Source organism: Phyllostomus hastatus, unplaced genomic scaffold (genome assembly GCF_019186645.2).
Source record: "Phyllostomus hastatus isolate PE091 unplaced genomic scaffold, TTU_PhHast_1.1 phas_scaffold_28, whole genome shotgun sequence".
Classification (NCBI taxonomy): Eukaryota; Metazoa; Chordata; class Mammalia; order Chiroptera; family Phyllostomidae; genus Phyllostomus; species Phyllostomus hastatus.
In genome coordinates, this window is record NW_025334022.1 from 5502572 (window position 1) to 5527188 (window position 24617).

Sequence of the window (24617 nt, forward strand, 5' to 3'; positions counted from 1 at the left end):
ACAGATGGATTTAGGGAGGTATAAGATTAGAATTGGAAGCAGAAAATGAGATAGAAGACTTTGCCATTATCTAAGGATCTCTGCCAGCAATCCCAAGGGGGTGAAATGAGAGCCTTAACAAGAGCTGTGGCAGTCAGATGGGAAGAAAGGAGGGAAAAGAAAATATTGTGGAAGCAATGGAAGGACTTGGTCATTATTCAGAAGTAGGAAAGAAGAACGAATCAAAGCTTTACTCTACATAAAAGGGATCAAGGTGATCCCTTTAACCAAGAGAGGACCCACAGGAGGAGAGTCACATTTATGCATTGATTCTGGATTTCAGGTGTGTTCTGGGATATCTGTATGTTAATGTCCAGTATGTTACTGAATACGTGTGTAGAGTTCATGGACAGAGATGGTGATTAGGGATCATCTGTAAAGAGGACATAGTTGAAGCTGTGAGGATAGGGTTCATTGAACAGGGACAGAGAATAGGGTTAAAAGGACTGAAGGTAGAAATGTAGGAAAATCCTGCAAAGCAGGGATAGGATGAGTACTCATAAGGAGCATTCTGAGAGGCAGGGAAAAGGACCAGGAGTGTGTGGAGTTGCAGAACCCATGGCATGAGAGAACTTCACAAAGAGGGTACTGAGTAGTACCATAATGAAGATGTCAGCAGCAGGAGGAGTGGCCTTCTGAAAGAGCAGTGTCCATGGAAGAACCACCTGTAAAATTATCTCCAAGGTCCCTCCTAGCTCTGACACTGTCATGTCGCCTATTTCTTGATGTTAACTTTGTCTCTTCCCTGACTTTCTTTCAGGTACCGTAGTGAAAAGATGACCCTGAGCTATGCTGAATACCTTGCTCATCGCCAGCATCATCATTTCCAAAATGGCATTGGGCATCCCCTTCCACCATACAACCATTATTCCTGACAATGAGCCGCACAACCAGTCACTGGGCCTCTCTGCAGACCTCTTCCCAGTAGATCCTACCCCTTCTTGGTCTAGCTATCTCTTTTACTGTACCATTTTATGATGATAGTTTCCGTTGCCATGGTGAAATTTTGACATAGTTAAGATCATCATGGTAACGGGTAGGAAAATGGCATTCGTTAAGATCAACTTCTATTATTTTACATCATTTTTTTGCAGCATATATCACTTTGGGGGGTTTCTTTCCTTATATAGAAGTTTGCTTTGCTATGTCAGTCAGATTTCTATCTTTCTGTTCATCTTGCCTTCATTTCCAGTCTTCTTTCCTTCATTCTTTCTTGCCTCTCTCCCCTCCCTTTTCTTTTTCTTTTCTTTTTTTTTTTTTTTTGACTGTGGATGGAAGAAATTGTGCAGTTTTTAAGGATTTTGCTTAGGTTTGTCTTTAATTTTCTTTAGTAAGGTAATTTTTCATAGCTGAATTTGGGAGTAATTCATATGAAATTCAGGTATTTGTACGTTACTCTTGAATTTGTTGAAAATTAATTTTGTTATGAGAGCTTAGTGTGGGGGTCTTCACTCCTTAAGTATATGTTTTTACCATGGTTAAAATATATGAACTTTAGTTATAGTGTAAAACATTTGAAGGTTCATGATAGATCTTGTCACAGAGAGTGAGAAATAAATCATTTATGACATTGTGCTGGTTAGCATAGGACAGACTGCCTCATCACTTTATTAGAACCAACTTACAAACTGAAACACTGTCTTAAGAAAGTACAAGGTACCTTTCACATATGTGTAAGAATCATTTTGAAAAGCAGCAAATATCAGGAAGAGAGCAGATACAGAATTTAGTGCCTTTGAGAAGAATATAATTAAGTGGAATTAAGAGGGGTTAGGAAAAAAGGCAATTTAGAGAAATATTCTTGTAAACTCGTACTGTTTCTATATTGTGGAACAACAGATTGGACAAATTACTTTCTCTTAAATATTTTTTTAAGCTGAAAAAATTATTTTGAGCAAATAACCAAAAAGAGACATGTGTCTATTGTGTATTAATTTCAATTTGTTAGCTTTAGGTTTCAGTAAGTCATGATTGGCCAGAGACAATTTTAGCTACCATATAAAGGAATGGTAAAGATAACCTAGTGAAACAAAAGTTCATATATGCCATGATTTCAGATGTTTGTAATGGGGACAATACTGGAGTTTTAGAAATACTATAAAATAGCTTGAATCTCTTTCTGCACTACATACTTTTGATAGAAACACATTTACTATGTTGATATTATGTTACACCTATAAAAATGGAGTTGGCATTTAGAGATGATGTAGTTGTTAGTGCTGAGATCATTTGCAGGTTTAGGCTTCCCATGATGCAGTCAAAGAGAACTTCCTAGTGTCAGTAGGAGGTCTGTATGTACATCCCCAGGAAAAATGACAGAGGATTTTGGAGAAAGATTACCTTCAATTTATGGTAGTAAATGTGTGTATGTGTGTGTGCGTGCACTTGTACACATTTTTTTTTCAAACAGGAAACCAATATGTCAAGTGATGAATATAAGTATTGTGCAGAATATATAGTTTAAAAATATGAGATGTCACTGACTATCAAATGGCATATCTTATACATATAGTTGCTGTGACAAGTGACAGACTGCTAGTTCAGAATTCCAAAACCTTTTTGTAGTTTGTGAGATAATTGGCTAAATTCCTTTTGCTTGCCATTGTGGCAAAGCAATTTGCTTTAGCTTTTGGTGAGAGTTCTTACAAGTTTGTTGGTATTCCTTCATCCACAGCATCTGTTGTTGAAACAACCATCTTCAGTTGTGATGCCTTAACTAAGAAGCCAGTTGTTAGCCTGAAATGCAATCTCGGTAGCCAGTTCCATTGAACCTAGAGATCAGTCAGACAATACTAGCTGTTGGATTTTAGAAGGGAATTTTGAGTCCTTTCATTTGTAGGTGGGAGCATTTTGGAGCAGATTAGTCTTTCAGTATGAAAACAAGTGGCTACCTGATGGAAACTTTTTCTTGCCCTTTTAGGGGAACTGAGCACAAGCTGAATGGTATTGTCTGCTGCAAAAAAAGTAAAACAAACTGAGGAGAGACAAAATAGACCAATATTGATCCATCTTATCCATCATCTCATCAGTTCAACAGGCTCCTCGTCCTGGTTGAGCTCATGGTTAGAAGTTTTTTCTAAAGAAAAGATCTATTACATACATATATGTGTATACATATACTTACACATACATACATACATATGTGTGTTTATGTATTTAACGGTGCTAATCAATCTTGAGCAGGACACGTGACTGGTCATGCAGACTCTAAAATCATATCAGATTTTTAAAATTTCTTGATATATGCAGATGTTATACAGATTTTCTTACCAGTGTAATAATGTTATACTGAAGAAATAACCATCCTGCAGGCTTCAGAGGATGAGGTCAGCAATATTTCCCACCATGGCTTGGGGAAAAAGGATAGTTTTGTCTCCTTTTGTATTCAAATTAATGCACAGTGCATTTTTGTCTCAAAGTAGCTGTTGACTAAAAGATTTTGTAGTGTAAAGGTGTTCTACAAACTAACAGCGTGCTTCAAACAAATGCTAGACGCTCACCTTTGTTGTATATTACAAAATGTTAAATAAGTGGTTTGAATTACCTTTGAACATGTTGAAATATGTAGCATGTGTTTTTAACTCTGACAAAGATTCTAATTGCACAGGTTGTGTTCTAGCCAGTTGTGGTTTATTTGTTCAGAAACACAAATGTGAATTGCACTCATCACCAGTATATTGTATAAGTTCAGTGATCTTTAAACAGCTCAGAAGTAATACTTGAACTTCATTTGAGTAGCACAAAGTTTACATAGCCCCCCTTTTAAATGTTAATTAGTTCCATTTATGTTTTCCATTTTCAAGTGCAACTGGGTATTTTTCCTCTTGGAAAATAGTATGCATTTTACTTTGATATGTAGCAAAAGGCTTCCATTTCTGGAAGGGTTTTCTTGTTCTTAAACAAGGTCAGCCAGGTACCAGATTCTAAAAGAACAACCCCCCCCCCCCCCCCGCATTAAGTGGCCTTCTGACTGCACGAGAATGTGCTACTACTCTTTCCAGTCCCCTTTACTATGAAAGGTCGATGTAATTGATGGAGAAGTGCAAGGCTTGCTCTTTTCCCCCACCCCACTTAAAGCAGTTACAAGATGTTCAGCCCCGTGCATACAGTCCCAATGCCCAGCACACCAGGAATTTGTATACTGGCCTCTTTTTATGTCTTCAAATGTGCAGGAAATTTGAAATTGTCACCTGGAATAGGTTCCATCTCTTGTGTGTGTTAGATCAAACCAAAGAAGCCCCCAGCCATGCCCAAATGCTGCTCCAAGAGCCTGCCTTCCAGTCCTTACAAAACCTTGCAGGATTAAATGTGTTAACTTTTTTATTTTTGTACAGTTTCTAAGTGATTTTTGCTAGTGGTGTTAAATTGAATTAAGTTTATTTGGGGGTGGGAACACCTCCTCCATTTAAATAAACTGGTGACTTTCCTTTTATTTTTTAAAAGCAGAAACCCATTGTGTGCCTCTCGATTTAAGGGTTTCTGATTACATTATTCTTAAGACCAGCATTTATCCTTTATATACAAAGATATGTTTTTCTTGTTTTTTATTACTGTTTCAGAAGAAAATAAACCTTTTATTTTGCTCTAGACCCAGTAACTGCGCTGGTACATAGAAGCACTGAGAAAACACTTTTGTAACCACCTCTGACTGTTTTTGTATATCAAAGTTGATTACTTTTGAAATATTTGGATCTAGTTTCTAAGTTATTTTAGTGTTTTATATGTTCCCCAAAATCACTTTGAATTGGTCACCAGCATAATGAATATTTGGTGATGTCACGGTCAAACTTGTAATGAGCAAAAGCTGCCTGGGGTAGCTTTTCCTTCTTTCCTAGGAACCTGTGTTTTGATTACAGTATGACATCACAGATTACCTGAACCCCCTTCGAGTATAACTAGATACTTCTTCCACATTAATTGCTTAATAGTTTGATGAAACTATTGGAAATGGGCATTTTATATGACATGTATGGCTTTAAAATATTTAAAATGAGCAAAAGGAAAAAATGAGAAGGTTTATGTGGGTCTGGTAGGTATGGCTGTGGAAAGATATTGCAGTAGTTTTGACACTATTGTTATTACCTTTAATATCATTTACCCAATAAAATGTTAAAACTGAGTTACCATTTGTTGTTTCTTTCTTTAACCTGCCTCATCATAGGCTGTTGGTCTTGTGGGTACCTCTTATTAAAACATTCACAGATGAAGACTTTGAAATAATATACTTTGGAACTGGCATTGATTTCTTTCCAAACTAGCACTTGGAACACCTCACCTACCTGCAGCTGCTCCCTACCGTATGGTTTGCCTGCATCATCATCTTGCCTAGCCCTGAACCCTGGACTGGTGAGGTAGTCTATCCTTTATTGGACAGTCTACCCTGGTCATGGATCTGAGACAAGCATTTGACTTGAATTTCTGGGGCAGCTTAGTTATGCTTAAGCCTGTTCTAGATGTCTTCCAGATCCTCATGTTATTGGGTCTTTCCCCTTAGTAAACTGGTTCACAGCAGTAGCTGTGCCATCCAGTGAAACCACCTGATGAGGTAGAAAGCCTTTCTTTTGCCATCAAGTCTGACATTTTCTCAGTACAGGATAGAATCTGAAAAAGTTGGTACACATTCATACACATACTTGACATACCACATACTTGTCCTTATTATCTGTTACTTTTCCAGTTTCAGAGTGGGATGAGGTGAATGAAGTCTTCAGAACTTGAGCTTGGGGGAAATATCAGTATATATGGCAGGGCAACTGGTGCTCCTGACTTTCAAGGGCCAGAGAAGATATGTGGTTTGAATAGTGGTCCACTAAGGCAGCCATCTGCTCAATGTTTACCCAGATTCATCATTCAATATAAGTGGCACATAGGATTTTTAAAGTGATTTAGACAATATTAGGTTCAGGTAGAAAGAAGTTATTTAATGAGCCCATGGCTTTCATTTTTATAGCATTAGTGGTGAATTCAGTGGTCTGGACAGATTTCAGCTTCAGTGATCACACTGTACCTACCTAAATTCTCAGCTTCAGCATTTCCTCTTTAGATTTCATGCCCCACTGGGCACCTTTCAAACAGCTCACTGCTCCAGAGGGCAAGCATGGCTATGTGGGATGAGATGGTTGCTCTGTGTTGATGGAAAATACCATCATGTCAGTGTGAGCTGGGGAAAGTCTGTTGCGAGGAAATCACACCTGGATGCAGAGCTGTCAGTAAGGAGAGTCAGTGAATGGGTTCTCTCACTTTGTGCAGCTCTGACTGCATGAGCTGAGACAAGTGAGGATTTGGGCTAAGCGCTGATGGCTTCCCATCTCTTTGCCCAAGCTTTTCACCTGCAGGTGGAGTAGTTTAGCGGGAGGACACAACTGAAGCAGGCCTTGGGCATACTGCTTTAGCCACTACATTTAAAAGCCTTTTGTGATCCTATAGTCCATGGTACATTCTCCTGTTCCTACGCCAAGCTTATTCAAGAAAGCTTTCAAGAATCACAGGAAACTGCCTTAACTGGTAAGCACTATTCTGAAGCAACCCTATTTCTTCATCCCAAGAACTTGATTACACCTGTGTTTAAAATGACTCAATATATTATGTTCAGAGTGTATATTGACTGTATTTCAAATTGATTAAATGGACTGACCCAGAGGGCATGTACTTCATATAAACAAACACTGACCTGCACCTGCTGATTGCCATCATGACAGATGATCACATTAGTTTGAAAGAGGTTAGATGTAGGATGCTCTAAGTCTGGAGCACATGCTGGGTGGCTGGGTAGTGGCTACATTACATGCCTCTGCACTCACTGCCAGCCCTGGTGTCCTTGAGTTGACGCTCCCAACAGGCAAGTCACAGGAACTATAAATTTGTTCAGCCTTTAGTCTCCCTCTGTGGTGAAAGAACCTCTGCTATTTAATCAGTCTTACCTGGCCCCTCAGTATGTCAAAAAATATGAGATTAAAAGCAGTATCTCATTGTTATAAAGTGCAAATGTATAACAGTTCATGAGAATGATGAGGCTACGTTGATGACTAAAAGCTTGTAATTGGGGTGACAGGTGACAACTGCAATTATAGCTACATTTATTTCTGTCTTCTGTTTTGGCTGTACAACAGCAAGAAGGTCCTGATTCACACAGATAAAGGTTATATCTTGTATAGTTTTATAAGAGTGGATACATATGCGTAGGCCTAAATAGTGAAATTCCAGTGCACTCACAACCTCCTGAGTGGGACCTGAGAAGGCCTACAAGAAGTTTAGGCAAGAGAAGCATCACTCCCGAGGTTTGAACAGAAACATGTCAACCTTATGGCTCCTGCTCCCATGGGCCGTCTTCAATTGAATTGCTGTTCTGAAAGTAACACATGAGGTGTTTCTGTTAGGTGTTTTTTGTTTTTTTTTTCGGGGGGCAGTTTTTAAATATTAGACATTTAAGCCACATGCATTTTTTGAATCAAGTTTTTATGGAAACTTGGATCAGTTTCAACAGAATACCAGGTCCCAAGGACAATCTGAAAACCACTGTTAGAGCCCCAACATGCCCAGTTATTTTGAGAGCCTTTGGCAAGCCATTTCATTGCCCTTTCCATTTTGGCCTTTTCCTCCCAAATGGCAGGCAATGTGACCCATCAAAATTTACTGAGTGTCTGAGTAAATTTTGCCCCTCAGAGGCATGACACTGTGCTTGGTTTCAGAATGACTATAGTATCATTTTGTAATAAAGATAAACAGTCTACTCTGAGCTAAACATTCTGAGGGACACACACATTTGCTCTAGTTGGGAAAAGTCATTTACTCTAGAGCCCAGGCAACATTGGCCTGGCTTTACAGGGTTTCGCTAAATGGCTTCCACTTCAGAGTGGCATTAGAGCAGAGCCGTGGCTGCCCCTTTTGGGAAATGGTAATTCTTTGGTCCTCCAAAATGTCAGCAAAAACCACCCTGCACTGGGCACAGTCACGATTTGGTGAGTAGAGGAAGAGATTGTTTCTGTCCCCACAGTGTGGCTGTCTTGCTCCCTAACTAGCGGGAATGTGCAAGGTAGTTGGGAGAAATTATGTGACTGTATAAGCAAGAGATTTATGTACATGCAGAATGGTTTTTTGGTGGCTGAAAGTCGTGTTTCTTACTGTGGAGCTGCCCTGTAAAGGGCATCAGGCCCTTCCCATGAGAAGGAGAGAGAGAACAGCACAGGTAGATACCAGACCATTTGCTCTAAGAAGATACCTTCAGGCCTGAGAAGAAAATTTATAGCATGCCTACTGGATGAAAAATGATGCTTTAGGACAGGGGTGTCAAACTCATTTTCACAGGAGCCACATCAGCCTTGCAGTTGCCTTCAAAGGGCCAAATGTAATTTTAGGACTGTATGAATGTAACTACACCTTAACTAGGGGCAAGGAGCTCCATGCTGCCACTGGGTAGAAACAAGGTAGGAGGCCTTGTGTTTGCCACCTGTGCTTTAGGGGGAAAGATCCATTCATGGGATAGGAGGAGAGAAGGTAGGAGGGGTAGACTCCCCAGAGAAGGAAGTCAGAGTAACTTTCTGAATCACCTGCTACCTAAGAAAGGACAGGAAGGCAGTATTAAATTTGGTATTGTACAACAGGAAACAACCAGCACACAATAGGATGTTTAAATCACATTTTAACTGACAGGAAGCTGCAAAGAGTTGTAGCTATTGCCTGGACAGCAGGCAGATTTGACACTAAGAGTTGCTATAGTCACTGTGCATGTCAACATATGTGGATTTGTGCCTATCAGAGTAGGAGACAGAGTTGGCCAGAGAGCTGGATGGGGTAATCACATTCCCTACTCCCACATAATCCTGGCAGAGTAGAAAGGGTATAGTGGAAGGGAAAGAATGGGAAACGCCCATCTTTTTTGAAGTGTGAGTAATGCAAACATTTCCCTAAACTTTCTCTACTTCAAATATTCAAATGAATTCCAGGAACTCTGTGTGGAGAAACTGCCACCCTGCTGGCATAAGCCTCAGCAATGGCCCCTTTCCCAGAATTGTGGTCAGGGACAGTGGATGACAATAGTGACCTCTGCATATGAAACAATGCCCCTTGGGGACCTGGTTCTTATTTATCTTGCCTAGCATATGTGCTTCATTATACTCATAAATGATGGGACTTAAAAGGGGAATAAGGTGTTAATCTGGTTATTCAAACAGGATGGGATTGTTCCTGTGGGGTTACCCCACTTGGGTTTGTACCATTCCAGTCTTGAAAAAGGTCAAATAGAAATTGCTAAGAGTCAGCACTAGGCTGGAAAAAGACAGGCAACACCCTTTCAGCTACAGAAGGTTACACAGTGATTCCTGTAAGCAGGGTGCACAGGTCACTTGAAAGTTAAAAAGAAACTCCTTCCTTTCCACCTCCTTTTTTTGACATCTTCTTTTATTGAGGTGAAATTCACGTAACATACAATTAACCACTTTAAAGTATACAATTCAATGGTATTGGGTGTATTCACAATGTTATGCAACCAGTGGCTCTCTCTGGCTTTAAAACTTTTTCATCACTCCATGAAAACACCCCATCCTTTCCATTAAAAGGCTGCTCCCTATTCCTCCCTTGTCCATCCCCTAAGTAACCTCTAATCTTCCTGTCTCTGAATTTGCTTAATCTGGATATATCATACAATTGGAGTCATACAGCGTGTGATCTCGTCACAGGCTTCTTTTACTTAGCGTAATGTTTTTCAGGGTTCATCCAAGTCATAGCATATTTTAGTACTTTGTTTCTTTTTATGGCTGAATATTTCATCATATGTATATACCACAATTTGTTTATCTATTCACCCATTGATGGACACTGGGCTGTTTCAACCATTTGGCTTTTTGAATGATGCTACTATAAACATGTCTAAGTGTCTGTATAGATATATGTTTTCATTCCTCTTAGGCATGGAATTGCTGAATCAAATGGAAATTCTATGCATGTTTTTTTCTAAGGAACCATCAAACTGTTTCCACAGGGACTGCATGCACCATTTTATATTCCATCAATAATGTACGAAGTTTCCAGTTTCTCCATATCTTCACCAGTACTCATTATTATCTGTCTTTTTGGTAATAGTCATCCTACTGGGTGTGAAGTAGAATCTCATTGGGGTTTTCAATTGCATTTCTTTAATGACTAGTGATGTTGAATATCTTCTGTTTGTTGGTCTTTTGGAGAAATGTCTGTTCAAGTCCTTTGATCATTTTTTTATTGGGTTGTTTGTCTTTTTGTTTTGTTGTAAGAATTTTTTTTATATATTCAAGATATTAAACCCTTATCAGGTAAATGACTTGAAAATATTTTCTGCCATTCTGTAGTCTTTTTCTCATGTTTGAAAATGTCCTGTGATGAACAAAAGTTTTTAATTTTTGTAAAGTCCAATTTATTTTTTCTTTTGTTGCTTTTGTTTTAGCTGTCAAATCTGAGAATCCATTGCCAAGTCCTAGATCACACAGATTTACCTCTATGTTTTCTTCTAATAGGGTTAGCCCTTATATTTATTTAGGTGGTTGATCTACTTTGAGTTAATTTTTTAAAAGATTTTATTTATTTATTTTAGACAGAGGGGAAGGGAGGGAGAAAGAGAAGGAGAGAAACATCAGTGTGTGGTTGCCTCTCACGCTCCCCACTGGGAACCTGGCCTGCAACCCAGGCATGTGCCCTGACTGGGAATCAAACCAGTGACCCTTTGGTTCACAGGCTGGCTCTCAGTCCACTGAGCCACACCAGCCAGGGCTTGAGTTAGTTTTTGTATGTGGTGTGAAGCTGGACTCCAACTTAATCTTTTTAAGATGTGATTATTCATTTGTCCCAATATCATTTGTTGAAAAGACTGTTCTTTCCCCCACTGAATTGTCTTGGTACTCTGGTTAAAAATCAATTGACCATAGAGGTTTGGGTTTATTTCTGGACTCAATTCTATTTCATTGGTCTATATGTCTATCCTTATGCCAGTACAACAGCTTGTAATAAGTTTTGAAATTGGGAAATATGAATGCTTTTCTTTTTTCACTATTGTCTGGGCTACTTATTCCTTATAAATTTGAGGATTGGCTTTTCCACTTCTGCAAAAAATATTTTTTTTGGCATTTTTATAGGGATTGTATTGAATCTGTAGATCACCTTAGGGAGTATAGTCACAAGCTGCTTAACAATGGGCACATGTTCTGACAAACCTGTCATTAGGCCATTTCATCATGGTACAAGCATCATAAAGTACACTTATAAGACCCTAGTTTGTGTAGCCTATTATACACCGAGGGTATATGGTATACCACTGGTGTATATGCAATCCATCATTGACTGAAATGTCAAATATGCAGAACATAACTGCATTAGCATATTAACAATATTATATCCTCCAATCTATGAGTATGAGATGCCTTTCCATTTATCTAAGTCTAATTTCTTTCAGTAATATTTTGTAATTTTCATTGTATAAGCCTTTTATTTCCTATGCTAAATTTCTAGGTTATTTTATTCTTTTGGATGCTGTTCTAAATAGAAGTGTTTTCTTAGCTTCCTCTTCAGATTGCTGTATTGGCATATAAAAACACAACTGATTTTTATTCGTTGATCTTATACACTGAAACTAACTTTCTTTCCCCTTCCTCCCATCCTCCCTCCCTTTCTTTCTTCCTTCCTTTTTTCTTCCTTTCTTCTTTTCTTTATTATTTATTAGCTCTAGTAGTTTTTTGTGTGTGCATGTAAGGAAGATACACACACACACAGGTGTGGGAAAAAGTAGGTTTACAGTTGTTTATATATATATATATACACAATAACTATTAAATAATAATACAAGAAGAAACTGTCTTGCATACTCACAATAGTAAACCTACTTTTGTCACTCCCCCAATCATCTATGAATATAGTTTTACTTCTTCCTTCACAATTTGGATACCTTTGATTTCTTTCTCTTGCCTAATTGCTCTAGCTAGGACTTCCAATGATGAATAGCAGAGGAAAGCAGGCATCCTTGTCTTGTTTCTGATCTCAGGGAGAAAACTTATAGTCTTTCACCAATTAGTGTGTTAGTTGTGGATTTTACATATATGCCTTTTATCACATCAAGAACTTGCCTTCTATTCCTAGCTTACTAAAGATTTCATCATGAACATGGCTGGCATAGCTCAGTGGATTGAGCGCGGGCTGCAAACCAAAGTGTCGCAGGCCATAACCCCCAGCAACCACACATTGATGTTTCTCTCTATCTCCCTCCCTTCCCTCTCTAAAAAATAATAAATAAAATCTTTAAAAAAAAAGATTTCATCATGAAAGGGTATTGACTCGTCAAATTCTTTTTCTGTGTCTATTGAAAGGATCATTTTCCCTCTATGTTCTGTTAATGTGGTATACTGCATTAGTTGATTATCTTCTGTTGAACCAACCACCCTTATATTTCTGGGACAAATCCCACTTGGCCATGGTGTATAATTCTTTTAATGTGATGTTGTATTCAGTTTGCTGATGTTTTGTTGAGGACTTTTGTGTCTATAGATATAAAGGATACTGGTCAGTGGTTTTTTCTTATAGTATCTTTGGCTTTGGTATTGGGTAACAATGGCCTTTCTGAATAGACCTACTGTTAAATCTTTACATGTTTGCTAGAATTCACCAATGAAGCCTGTTGGGAGAATTTTGATTACTGATTCAATCTCTTGTTATAGGTCTGTTCAGATTTTCTATTGCCTGGAGTCAGTTTTGGTAATTTGTGTGTTTTTAGGAACTTGTCCATTTCATCAAGACTATCTAATTTGTTGCCATACAACTACTTATAATATTCTCTTATTATTCTTTTAATTTTTGTAAGGATGGTGGTAACATCCCTGCTTTCATTTCCAATTTTAGTTTTTTGTATCTTTTTTCTTAATGAGTCTAATGATTCTTACATTTTGTTAACCTTAAAGATCCAACTATTTGTTTCAATGATTCAATTTTCTCCAGTTCATTTATCTCTGCTCTAATCATGATTGTTTCCTTCCTTCTGTTGGCTTTAGGTTTGTTTGCTCTTCTTTTTTAGTTCCTGAAGGTATAGAGTTAAGGTGTTGATTTCAGAGCTGCTCCTTTAATGTAAGTATTCACAGCTATAAATTTAACTATGAACAGTGCTTTCATTGTATCTCATAAGTTTAGGTATATTGTATTTTAATTTTCATTCATCTCAAAGCATTTTATAATTTTCCTAGTGCTTTTTTATTTAATCCAATTGGTTTTTTAAGAGTATGTTTTTAAATTTCCTCATATTGAAATTTGTTTTGAGGTTTCTTTCTGTTATTTATTTCTAGCTTCATTCCGTGTGTTCAGAGAAAATACTTTGAATGATTCAAATCTTTAAAAATTATTTAGAATTGTTTTATGGTCTAACATATGATGTATCCTGGAGAATGTTCCATGTACACTTGAAAAGAATGTGTGCTCTGTTCTTGTTGGGTTTCTACCGAATATTCTGCATATGTCTTTTAGGTCTGGTTAATTTATAGTTTTGTCTAAGCCTTCTGTTCCTTATTGATTATATTGTGTAAATGTTCTGTCCATTATTTAAAGTGAGATATACAAGTCTCCACCTGCTATCACAGAACTATTTCTCTCTTCAATTCTGTCAATATTTCATTCATATCTTTTAGGCTGTGTTGTTTGGTGTGTATATGTTTCCAACTGTTATATCTTCTTGATAAATTGAAATTTATAAATTTCTATTTATTAATAGAAATACCTTTGTCTCCTATAACATTTTTTCACTTAAAACCTATTTGCCTGGTATTAGTTATCCCAGCTGTCTTTTGGTTACTGTTTGTATAGAATATCTCTTTCTATCTTTTCACTTGCAACCTATTTGTGTCTTTGTGTCTAAATTGAGTCTCTTAGAAACAGCATATAGTTAAATCATGCATTTTAATACCAATTTTGCTAATATCTGTCTTTTAATTTACTAGTCTAACCCATTTACATTTAAAGTGGTTACTTATAATGTAAGTTTTTATCTGCCATTGTGCTATTTGTTTTCTATAATGTACATCATTTTTGTTCCTGAAGTCCTTTAATAGTGCATTCCTTTGTGTTTGTTGGATTTTTTTTTTTTGCTAATATACCATTTTGATTCCCTCTTCATTTCCTTTTTCTGTATATTTTATTTATTTTCTTAGTGGTTAACATGGGGTCTGTAATTAACATCCTAAATTTATAACAACCTATTTTAATCACCACTTGCTTTTCTTCTTTCTCTTCATTTTAAATAGATTGTAATTTAGAGCAGTTTTACATTTACAGCAAAGTTGAGCAAAAAGTACAGTTTACATATACTCCCTGCTACCCTGCCTCTCCCCACAGCCTCCTCCCACTACTATTAACACCCCATACCAGAGTTGTACATTTCTAGCAGTCAGTCAACCTGCATTAATACATCATTATCACCCAAAGTCCATGGTTTACATTAGTTTACCCTTGATATTGTACACTCTAAGGGTTTTGACAAATGTATAATGAAATGTATTCATCATTATAATATCATGCAGAGTAGTTTCACTGCCCTAAAAATTATCTGTGCTTCACCTAATCATCCTTCCCTCCATACCAGCCTTGGCAACCACTGATCTTGATCACCCATTTTAAATAATTATAATAGATGACATTTAGTTAGTGCATATGTGAGCTAAGGACCATGTTATACACTTTTCAACAGTGTTATGAATTTCTCATTTTATAGAATAAGTATTGAGTTCAAAGAGATAATCAGTTGTTAAAGGCCACCTAGCTGCAAAGTGGTAGAGGCAAGATTGAAACCAAGTTTGTTAGGCTCAGAGACTTTATAATTCACTCTACTGTCTTGATAGGAGGAGGATAATGGTGACAATGATGGTAAAGGTGGTGGTGATAATGGCAGTAGTGGTGGTATCTAACATTTATGTAAACTTCTCACAATGTGCCAAGCACTGTGTCAAGTGCCATATGTAATCAATCCTCACAACACTTCTATGAAGTAGGTACTATTATTGTTGCCATTTTATAGATCAGCAAACTGATGCTCAGAGAGGTTAAATAACAATATTTCTCAAATGCACAGAATCTATTCAGTGGAGCCTAGTGATTGTCATTGAAGACTTCATTTTGACCATCCACTATCTCTCTGTTGAGCTAGAAATAGCAAAGACATAGGATAGGGTCTTTCCCTGAAAACTGGTTGGAGTCTTGAAGTTTAAAATCCAGAGACTTAAACTTGTTATTTGATTTCATAAGGGCACATGAGGTCTGATAGCTCTGCTCTCAAGGGCAGCAGACTGCCCTTAGTTGTCCAGCCCTAGTTACTGTCTTTCTTGTCACAAGAGGACTGCCCCAGGCATCTGAATATACAACTAAGGTTCAGAAATAGCCCCGTAATCAGCCTCATCAGCTTTGAAGGGGGCCCCTGCATGAGGGGCCTAAGTAGGCCAACACTGTAACCCAGTTACATGAGGGCAGCTGTAATCTGGGCTGATCATGTCTTGCTAAACTGTTGGCGGTGTGGGGGAGGGTGCAGAAGATGAGCAAGATGGAATGACTAAAGTCAAGTTGGGTCTTCTGGGGGAGCAATGTCCAAAAACTATTTCCTGTTCCTAAGTGTACAGGGATTTCACTGGAGTAACTCCTTCCCCTTCTGGAAGAGCTTGATACAAAGGCTGCAAGGGCCAAGCTTAATTAGAGTGGCTGCCAGGACTGAGGGAAGCTTGGTGGTAATTTCCGACTATAGTGAATGTCCACGGCTTAGGCTACTCTTGGTTAAGCTGCTGCTTTTCTTTAAAAGGCCCACTAACTATCCCTTCTACCACTTTGTTAGAAGAGATGAAGAAATCATTGTCTTCCTCTGTGTGGGCCAGACAGCTGCTCACATCAACCCACAGAGTTCATATCAGGCTGGGCTCATTTCCCCACACCCCTTGTAGCTCACCTCTGGCAATAACTGGCTCTGAGAGCTCCCTGGGAAAGAAGGCTGAGCTGTCTGGCCAGGCTGTGGTTGGGAAATAAAGAAACCAGAGTTTTTCCAAAGGGGTTTTCTCTAGCCAGGTGGGTGACTATCATGGGGAAAAGGAAACAAAGTTAATGATCATGGAATTACAGTGACTCTAAGACACCTCAGACTGTCAAATACCCTCTTCTTTAAGAAGTTGCTGATTAAAGTATGTCATGCCATTGCTTATACAATGCATCCCAAAGTTAGAGATATTAAAATGTGGAAAAAAGTCTTAGGCTCAACAAAATACAGAAATATTTCTTAAAAGTGAGGTACAATCTCCCCTCCATACCCACATGGAAACAGTGGTGAAAATCACAGCTAACCTCTGGACTCTGAGAACAAGCAAAGTAACCACACTGTCTGGAAATAGAACCCCCTTACACTGGACACAACTTTTTTAGAAAACCTTTTCACACCCTGTTATCTCACTAGATGCCTCATAGCTTCTCTGGAATTCAGAGAGGTATGACTTGGGCAAGGGCACCCAGGACTTAAGAGGGGACAGAGAACTGGAACTGCAGGTCCCTTCTTCTGAGCACTATACTGTTTCAACTACTATACTATGATCTCTATGTATAAAAGGTAGAGACAGAACTAGTGAGGATGTAAATAAGTGGCTTTTAAACCCTTTTCCCAATGAAATTATTTATACACCCTCAACATACAACACAGAGCAAAATTGGTTTTGTTGTGGGTGAAGCAAGGGGAATGACCAGAAGCCCAACCACACTGCCTTCATCCATCCAACATCCCAAGTGGCCTCTAAGGTACCTCCCCAGCCTCCTTGAAGCTTTGAGGAACAATTTCCTAACCTGTGGAGTAAGGGGGCTTCAACTATGTTGGTAACATTCTTTTTCTTAAGCTGAACTTAGATATTATTTTTATCCCTTTTGTTATATCTTAAACTTTCATTTAAAAAACACTGGTATAGATGGTCAGTTCAAACACATGACTCACAACCTGGAAACTTAAAGTGAAACAAACAAACAAAAAGTTTGCTTTTAATTATTAGCTGGGTGAAGCCTGAGCACTGAAAACTGTCTTTGAAACTCCTCAGGTAATTCTGATATGCAAGAAAATTTATAAGCCCCTGTATGAGTGTTATCTTATCAGCTCCAACATTCCAGAAATCTGAGGGTATGTCCTGGAGTACACAGGAAGGACCCTCCATTCTCAGGGAGAAGAATACTGGAGAGTCCAGGGTCTTTCTAAAAATATAATATCAAAGTGAATGAGGGTCCTGGGAACAAGGGAAGAGGAAGGCACAGCTGAAGGGACAGCAAAAGCAGGCAGCACTTCTGCAGGCCCCTTGTATAGACAGAGGGGAGGCAGAAGATGAGGGACAATTGGTCTTTGGAGCAGAGGTATGGCTGGGGATGGGTCTTGGAAAGGAGAATAGCCATGGGGCCATGCTATTGGCCCTGTAACCCATCACAGATACCTCAAGGAAGCATCACCCTCCTTGCTAAGACCTGCCTCATTGTGGGCTGCTTAGGCTACTGTCTGACTGAGATGTACGAGAAGCTGCACAATAGTTAGGAAATCAGCTGTGAAGGGCAAAGCCCTTTGGGTCATCCACTAGCAAAAGGAGCAGCCTTCCCTACTGCCTCCCTGGGAGATACTTAAACCCCTTTACCAAACAGTTCAGACATTCTGGATGTGCAATCTAGATGCCGGGCAAATGCTGACTGGGAAAGGGGAGGGTACAGGCAGTTACAGAGTCCTTGGCTATGGATTAGGCCAACCTTGGTTGTTGCCAAGGTTAGCAAACCACATATCCTTTGAAAAAACCATTGCCATTTGTTAAGCTGACATCTGGGTATCTCTGTTCCTCCACTGGCTTTGGTGGACCAAAACAAGGGAAAAACTCACTGGGGGCTCAGATGGTAACCATCCCAAGCTGCTTCATACCCCACCAAGGTACAGGTGATGCATTCCATGGACTGGTTGGGCTTTCGCCGTGCAAACTCCAAGTCTGTGTGACCTAGAAACAGAGGGGTGACTCTGATGGGGACCTGGTGAGGATGAGCCAGGGATATGGCAAAGCAGATGGATGATGCCTTCCTCACCTTCTACCCAGAGGTCTGGGTTAGAGTCAGGTGAACAGATACTGTCTCAGTTCTCTTCCGTCCCTACACCAGCACCTCATCCAAGATCCCAACCACAGAGAGCCCTGCAGAGAAGCAGGGTGGGCCTCTCAGCAAGGAGGCCCAGAATCTGGAGCTTGAGGTGTTTTGACAAACAAAGGCACACATCCTATGCAGCAGAGCTCACAGGATGGATGATAGCTCCTGCTTCGGGGCCAAGGATTCTCCCTCAGGTGATGATGGTGCCTGCAGGATTCCAAGAAAGATCACCGTTCATCTATCACCTTCTATGGAGCAGGTCCCAGGTGCTAGGGGCTGGAGGGAAAATCAGACCCTACCCTGCCTTCAAGGAGCTCAACAGCCATGGTGAGCCTTAAAGGATTACACAACAGGGGGCAAATTGCAGCCCAGGAGTGAGCACTAGGTGCTGTGGAAGCCGAGCAGAGAAGAATCTAATGAGGACTGGGGCTCAGGGAAGACTGTGCACAGGAACTGATCCTTGAGCTCAGGCCTTTGGACAAGAAGGGAGAGTAGAGAGCTAATAAAACAGCAAAGAGAAAGGCGAAGAAGTGGGTAAATGTAATGGTACAAAAAATGGAGTATGGTATGCCTGGAGCAAGCGGTCTCCCCCTGTGTATGGTTCCTGGGGCGCCTGGGAAGGAGATGAAACCTAGATGTTTACGGGGCCCAGGGAAATGAAGCAGTCAGATTTGCATTTGAAAAACTGCTGCCCATAGTAGGGAAAAGACTGGAGCAGAGACAAAGGCAGAAGCACTAGCCCAGGCAAGAGGAGGGCATGGCCTAAGTCACTGGTATTTAGCAATTCCTAAAAAGGGAGACACATGGAAAGGTCATGGGCCCAACTTTTGTCCCGTCCATCCAAGAGCTTCTTTCCTTCCTTTCACCTGGGCCAACTCTACCTTGACCCTTGTGCCCCTTCCCCTACCCCCACTCCTATACCTTTCAGCTCTGCTCTGATCCTTGCCAATCAGGCCTGTGGGCAGCACAAAAAAACATGAGCTTGACTACTTCAGCCATGCAGTCATGGGTCTCATTTTCATCTCTCCTGCTTGCCACATCATTTTCCAGCTCTCCTGGATTTCCTCCCTTCTTTTTTGGGTTTGCCCAGTAGCGCCAGCAGCCCAAACAGGCCATGGAGTCTGGGAGTGAGTGTCAAGCACTCTCTAAAATTGGTTTCACTTCTCTATTTACTAGCTCTGTCTGTCAGGTGGCAACAGCATTGCCAGTCAACTCACTGTGTATTTGTGGGATTCACATGAGGTACTGTGCGTGGCAGGACTTAGCATCATACTTGGCACATGGCTGTACTTACTGCTTTGTAGATGGAGAATCTGGAGTGGCAAGAGATCAAAGGACTTGACCTACATGGTGGTTTTGTGACCCAGGGTCGCAGGCCCCTGCTTCCTTGCTATGCTGGGTGCCCAACTACTGACCGATAAGGACATCCAGCAGCACTGCAGGTCACTTTGGCTAGCTGTATCCCTTCTAGAAACAGCAGCAGCACCAGTAAAACACCTAGGAGGGCCTCTGTTTGATGTAATGTCAAGCTGGAATAATCACATTCACCATGGGCTGTTCAGTGGGTAGCCTTGGGCAGGCAGGTCTGACTGCTCCTAAAGTGCAGAGTTATCTTCTCCACTTCTCCCCATAGAATATTCTGACTTGTGCTGGGCACAGGGCCCAAGTCAAACAGTGCTGGCACAGAGCCAGCCCTCAAAGAACTTAGGATGACTGAGTCTGAACATGTTGGTTTCACCGTTGCCTTCTCTAACTCAGTCATCCAGCCTAGCTCCATGCAACATGGGCCCAGTGAGCGCAGCAAATGTCCCCATCAGACAAGCCCTGCTAAAAGCAAAAGAATCCCTGGGTCCCTGGCAGAAGCAAGCAGCATGTGGGAATTTAGGGCCACACATCCTGCCTCACAGCTCCCAGGGCAAAGCTATGTGGAGAGTGCCTCTGGTGCTCTGCTCCATGGTGTGGTGGACCAGCGGCCCCCTTTTGTCTCCTTTTCAAAGCAGGGGGCCTTCTGGAAGGGTCTGGGAAGTAAGGCCAAGACTCCTGGGTTCTCATAAATCTTTTAATAACAGTAAATGAAGAAAACATTGTAACAGTAAGTCCCATGGTGAGGGTTCCTTTTCATTCAGGGATCATCAACAAGAAAAACACCTAAGACTAAAATTCAAAATGCTAAGTACATAAATTAATGACCATTTCTTTCCAAAGGTGACTGCAGAACCATCTTGGTACAATCAAAAGGTTTTAGAAAACAGGGAAAACTCATTACAAAATGCCTCAAGAGATGAACAAACTAATGGGGGCAGAGGGACCAAGAACCAGCTTGGCAAAAATACTCACCATGCTGTTTAGGGGGATTATATAGACTGGTCTAAAAGGGAGCCATCAAGGGGAGCAGTGACAGGGAGGGGTCAGCCTTTGGGATGAGGAAGGACAGGGGTAGGGTGTAAGAGGGACAGATGCATTTGCCAATTTCCTGGCAGAAATAATTACAGATCAGACTATCTTATTCTCTCCACCACAGTAACACCAATAGAAATGAATAATTCTTTAAAATATAAAACAAAACTGACAGTGGAAGTTTCTAAAACAAGAGCTTAGCTTAAAATGACTTGTTTCATTTCATGCCACTGAGCAGCAAACCACTGTACAAAAATGTCACAGACAAGAGCAACAACAAATGAGTAGGTTTTCCTGAGCACAAACTGAATTGATCTATATACATAAAAAGAAGGCTCCCTCTCTGTCATGACTCTACCCACCACCCAGAGGGCAGGTCAGGGTAGAGCATGCAGGAGGAAGGTCATTTCTGTCTGGGGCCTTGCCAAGGAGCACACAAAGGCCTGTAGGCCCCCCTCTTATGTCTGCTCCAGATTCACCAAAATCAGCAGTGCACCTGCATGTTATCCTGCAATGTCATGCATGGCCCTTCTATATGAATATATATATATATATATATTTGGGTTTTAGAGAGAGGGGAAGGGAGGGAGAAAGAGAGGGAGAGAAACCTTGATGCAAAAGAGAAACATCAATTCGTTGCCTTCCATACACACCATCAGGGTCCAAACAAACAACCCAGGCATTTGCCTTGACCAGGAATACAGCTGGTGACCCTTTGGTTTGCAGGACGACGCCCAAGCAACTGAAGCACACCTGCAGGGGCTCGGCCCATCTTTTTTCCTCCCATACCTCCCCTTAAGTCTTCCAAAGAGGACACATGACTCTGGATCAACATCTAGAGATTCAGGGAAGTCTTTTTGGCCAAGGGAACAGGAAAAAGGGCTTTTCACCACCTAGTGAGGGACTCAGCTTACTCCTACAGCACCACCCAGCCCGAATGCCAGTGTCTGGAGACCTGCTGACAATTTGTTATCTGTGGGTAGCTGTGTCTACTCCCCAGAAAATGGAATTATCAAGCAGCACAAATAGCAAAGCCCTGGCCAAGGCTGCAGCTAAAGAGATGATCTGATAGCTAGACTTGTGGTACTGGATGGTAAAGTGCACTGCCCGTGCTGCTTATCCCAACCACTCTGCAAGCAGCTTCTGTGAATACTGAGAAGTTCAAGGAGAAAGAGAGAGCACTGACCTGTGGAAAAAGAGTCTGTGCTCTTCTCACAAGTTCACAGAGTTACACATCACTGGGAAAAAAAATGGGCCAGGTCATCCTTGGTGTCCAAAACCAAATACTGAGACTGCAAGCAGGCATGACCATATTCCTGCTCTTCTCAGCTGATGCCACAGGTTGGACAACTGAACAGACTGTTCTCATTGGCCCATATCCTTGGCCAAGGCTACCCAGGGGCTTGAGGGAACACTCATTTCTCTTCTTAGGGCTGTTTTGAAAGAAGCTGTCCACTCCTACAAACACTCTCTCAAACACACACTAAGCTTGCACACGATGGCTAATGACATGGAAACTTGGCCAGAGTGGTTGGGGAACCACCTTGGCACTGAGAGGAAGGCCCTGAGGAGGAGCTGGGAAGTTCAGGCCCACTGGTAAGGGCGCCTCTCTTTAAGGCAGGCTGCCAGGTTTTGGGCCAGGTTTGGTCCAAGGTGCAAGTGGGGTACAGACCAATTCAGATGCACACTGCTCCCTAACACCTCAGAGTCCCTGGTGCCCTGTGGAGCCTCTGGACTAGGTTCACTCTCTCTTCCTCCCACCTCCATGTTTCTGAGCCAGCTGGCCCTCAGAAGCCTTGCATCTCCCCTTCACGTATTCCCTCCTCTGACAGGTGTATGTGTCTTTGGCTTGGCCAGGACAGGCACATGGTGTTCACTTTCTTTCCTTCCAAGCAGCAGAAAATGCCAGCCAGAATGGGACACTGAGCTGTAGCCAGGGTAAAGGCAAGCTCTAGAGGCATGCCAATGCAGGGAAAGCTTGGGTGGACTGGCAACTGTGCCACGCCACACAGGGAGAAAAAGAGCTTCTGCAGAGTCACTTATAGCCCTGTGGCCAGCTGAGGCATGCCATCTGCCTACAGAGACTTCATGCACTGGTAGGGGGCAGGGCAGGCCCCTAAAGCCTCTACCCATGACCTCCTTCCAACTTTTCCTTTTGTTAAGAGGCTGAGAGGCACTGAAGCCTTGCACATTTCCTTATCAGCCCATCCTCCATGCAGCACTTTGATGGTGGGCAAGGCAAATCTAGATAATCAAAAGGTTCCTCTTCTGGAATGCAACCCTAGGTTGAGAGGCACTAAGAAAAACTTCTTCATTACCTCAAAGACAGCAGAAAATGAAGGTTATATGTCTCTCAGAGCCCCATAGGGACTCTCAGAGCCCATAGGGACTCTGAGTCCCCAGTGTTCTCTCTCTTGTTGCTCCACACCATGGGGGTTGATAACGTCAGCGCCAGCAGCCATCTGCAAAAGGGCGGTTCCATGGTTGCTGCCCTTGGCCTCCCCTTGCTCAGAGATACTTTCCTACATTCTGCTACATCCCATAGGTCCATTTGCTAAAATTGTAACCACTGAGTTACTAAAGCTCAATCTACATCTCATACAGTAACACCTGAAATATTGAAACTGGTCCAGGGTAACTGGGTTACCTAGAGGGGAAGATGAGAGGGGAAGCCCACCAGAGGAAGTCACTGAACCATTTTTTTCTGTTCTTAAGTAAATCTCCTTAATACAAGCTAACAAGAAGTGAGCAAAAGCCCAGCCACTGTCTCCCTTCTTGAGATCCATTAGTGACTTACCTAAAGTCTTTCAACAAAAGGTCTTCCATTTGGAGCAGTTGCATCTCCACCCATGAGGATTTAATTCCTTGGTACCTCCCTTTCAACCTAGACATGGGCTTAGGAGTAGGCAGGGTGGGGAGCATGTGATGCCTCCCATGATAAACAATTCAGTACTGTATCTGGCTGCAGTGATGATATCTGGCCCTAGGGAGACAACACCAGCAGGATCTGTATCTTCTGAAACCCAGGACGCTGATATATCCTGTGAAGCCACAAAATTCACTGGTGAGAGCCCCTCCAGAGAGATGCCCTGGTGCAAGGATTCTCCAAACTCAAACATCCAAAAACAAATGAGAAAGCAAATAAAAGCCAAAAAGCAAAAAAAAAAAAAAAAAGCAAGCAAACAAACAAAAACCAAAGAGAGAGAGAAAGAACCTTTAAGGGGCACTCAAGATTAAACTGGCATCTCTTACCAACATGAAACTGAAATGGGACATATGAGTCAAATCTGTTTTCTGTTTTCTCAAGTTACCACTTCTGTTGATTAATTTCTATGCTCACTTTTGATTGGGATGTGGGCTAGTCCTCAGCTCTCACAGACAGAGTGTGCCCAGGGTCCTACCTAGAATGACTTGTGGACATTTAAATGTTGTTCACTTCAGATTTGCCATTGCAGCAGCTCTCTATCCTCTTCAATGCAATCAAGCCCTTGGACTGGGTAGTGTCCCATCTCCCACTGCAGGCAGCCTCCTGGAGAGTGTGGCTGGTTGGCTGCTTGCTTTGAGTCATGAGACACCAACAGGAAGAATCTGGCCAGTTCTATTTTGGCCATGAGTTGGAAAATCCCAGGGCTCTTGGCTTCCTGCTGGTATAGAAACAAGGCCTCAGTCCCCTTACAATGGGGGCTTTGCTGGAGACAAAGGGGACCCCAGCACAAACCTGTAGGTCCCTGGCAGTGGAGAAATGAAACACAACCAATCTCACCACTTCTATGCCCAAATAACTACTGCTTGTTGTTTCCTTTCTCCTCAACCAGCTGTTGTTAGAGTACCAACAAGCAGAGTGAAAGCTACAGACTACTGTCTCCCTATGTAAGGCCACTGGGAGGTGGAAGAAGGAGCAAAGGGGTGAAGGATCTACCCCTTTAGTGACTGGATCTGTCGATCCAGCCCTCAGCACTACACCCATGTTCCAGGCAATGTCCTGGGAGGAAGAGCTGGGGAAGGAAGAGTGGTGGAAGAAAGGGACAGAGAGGAGGAAAAAAGAAATACACCAAACATTGTAC

The 24617-nt window shown here is 41.4% G+C and overlaps 1 protein-coding gene across 1 annotated transcript in view; it reads left to right on the plus strand.

The window, feature by feature from the left end:
* The window catches only part of AMMECR1 (AMMECR nuclear protein 1), a 132818-nt gene extending 127660 nt beyond the window's left edge, over positions 1–5158 (plus strand). Inside the window, exon 6 of the mRNA XM_045817674.1 lies at positions 800–5158. Within this exon, the coding sequence (XP_045673630.1) occupies positions 800–914 (115 nt within the window). The 3' untranslated portion in view covers positions 915–5158. The remainder of the gene's footprint in view (positions 1–799) is intronic.
* Positions 5159–24617: the final 19459 nt, after the last annotated feature.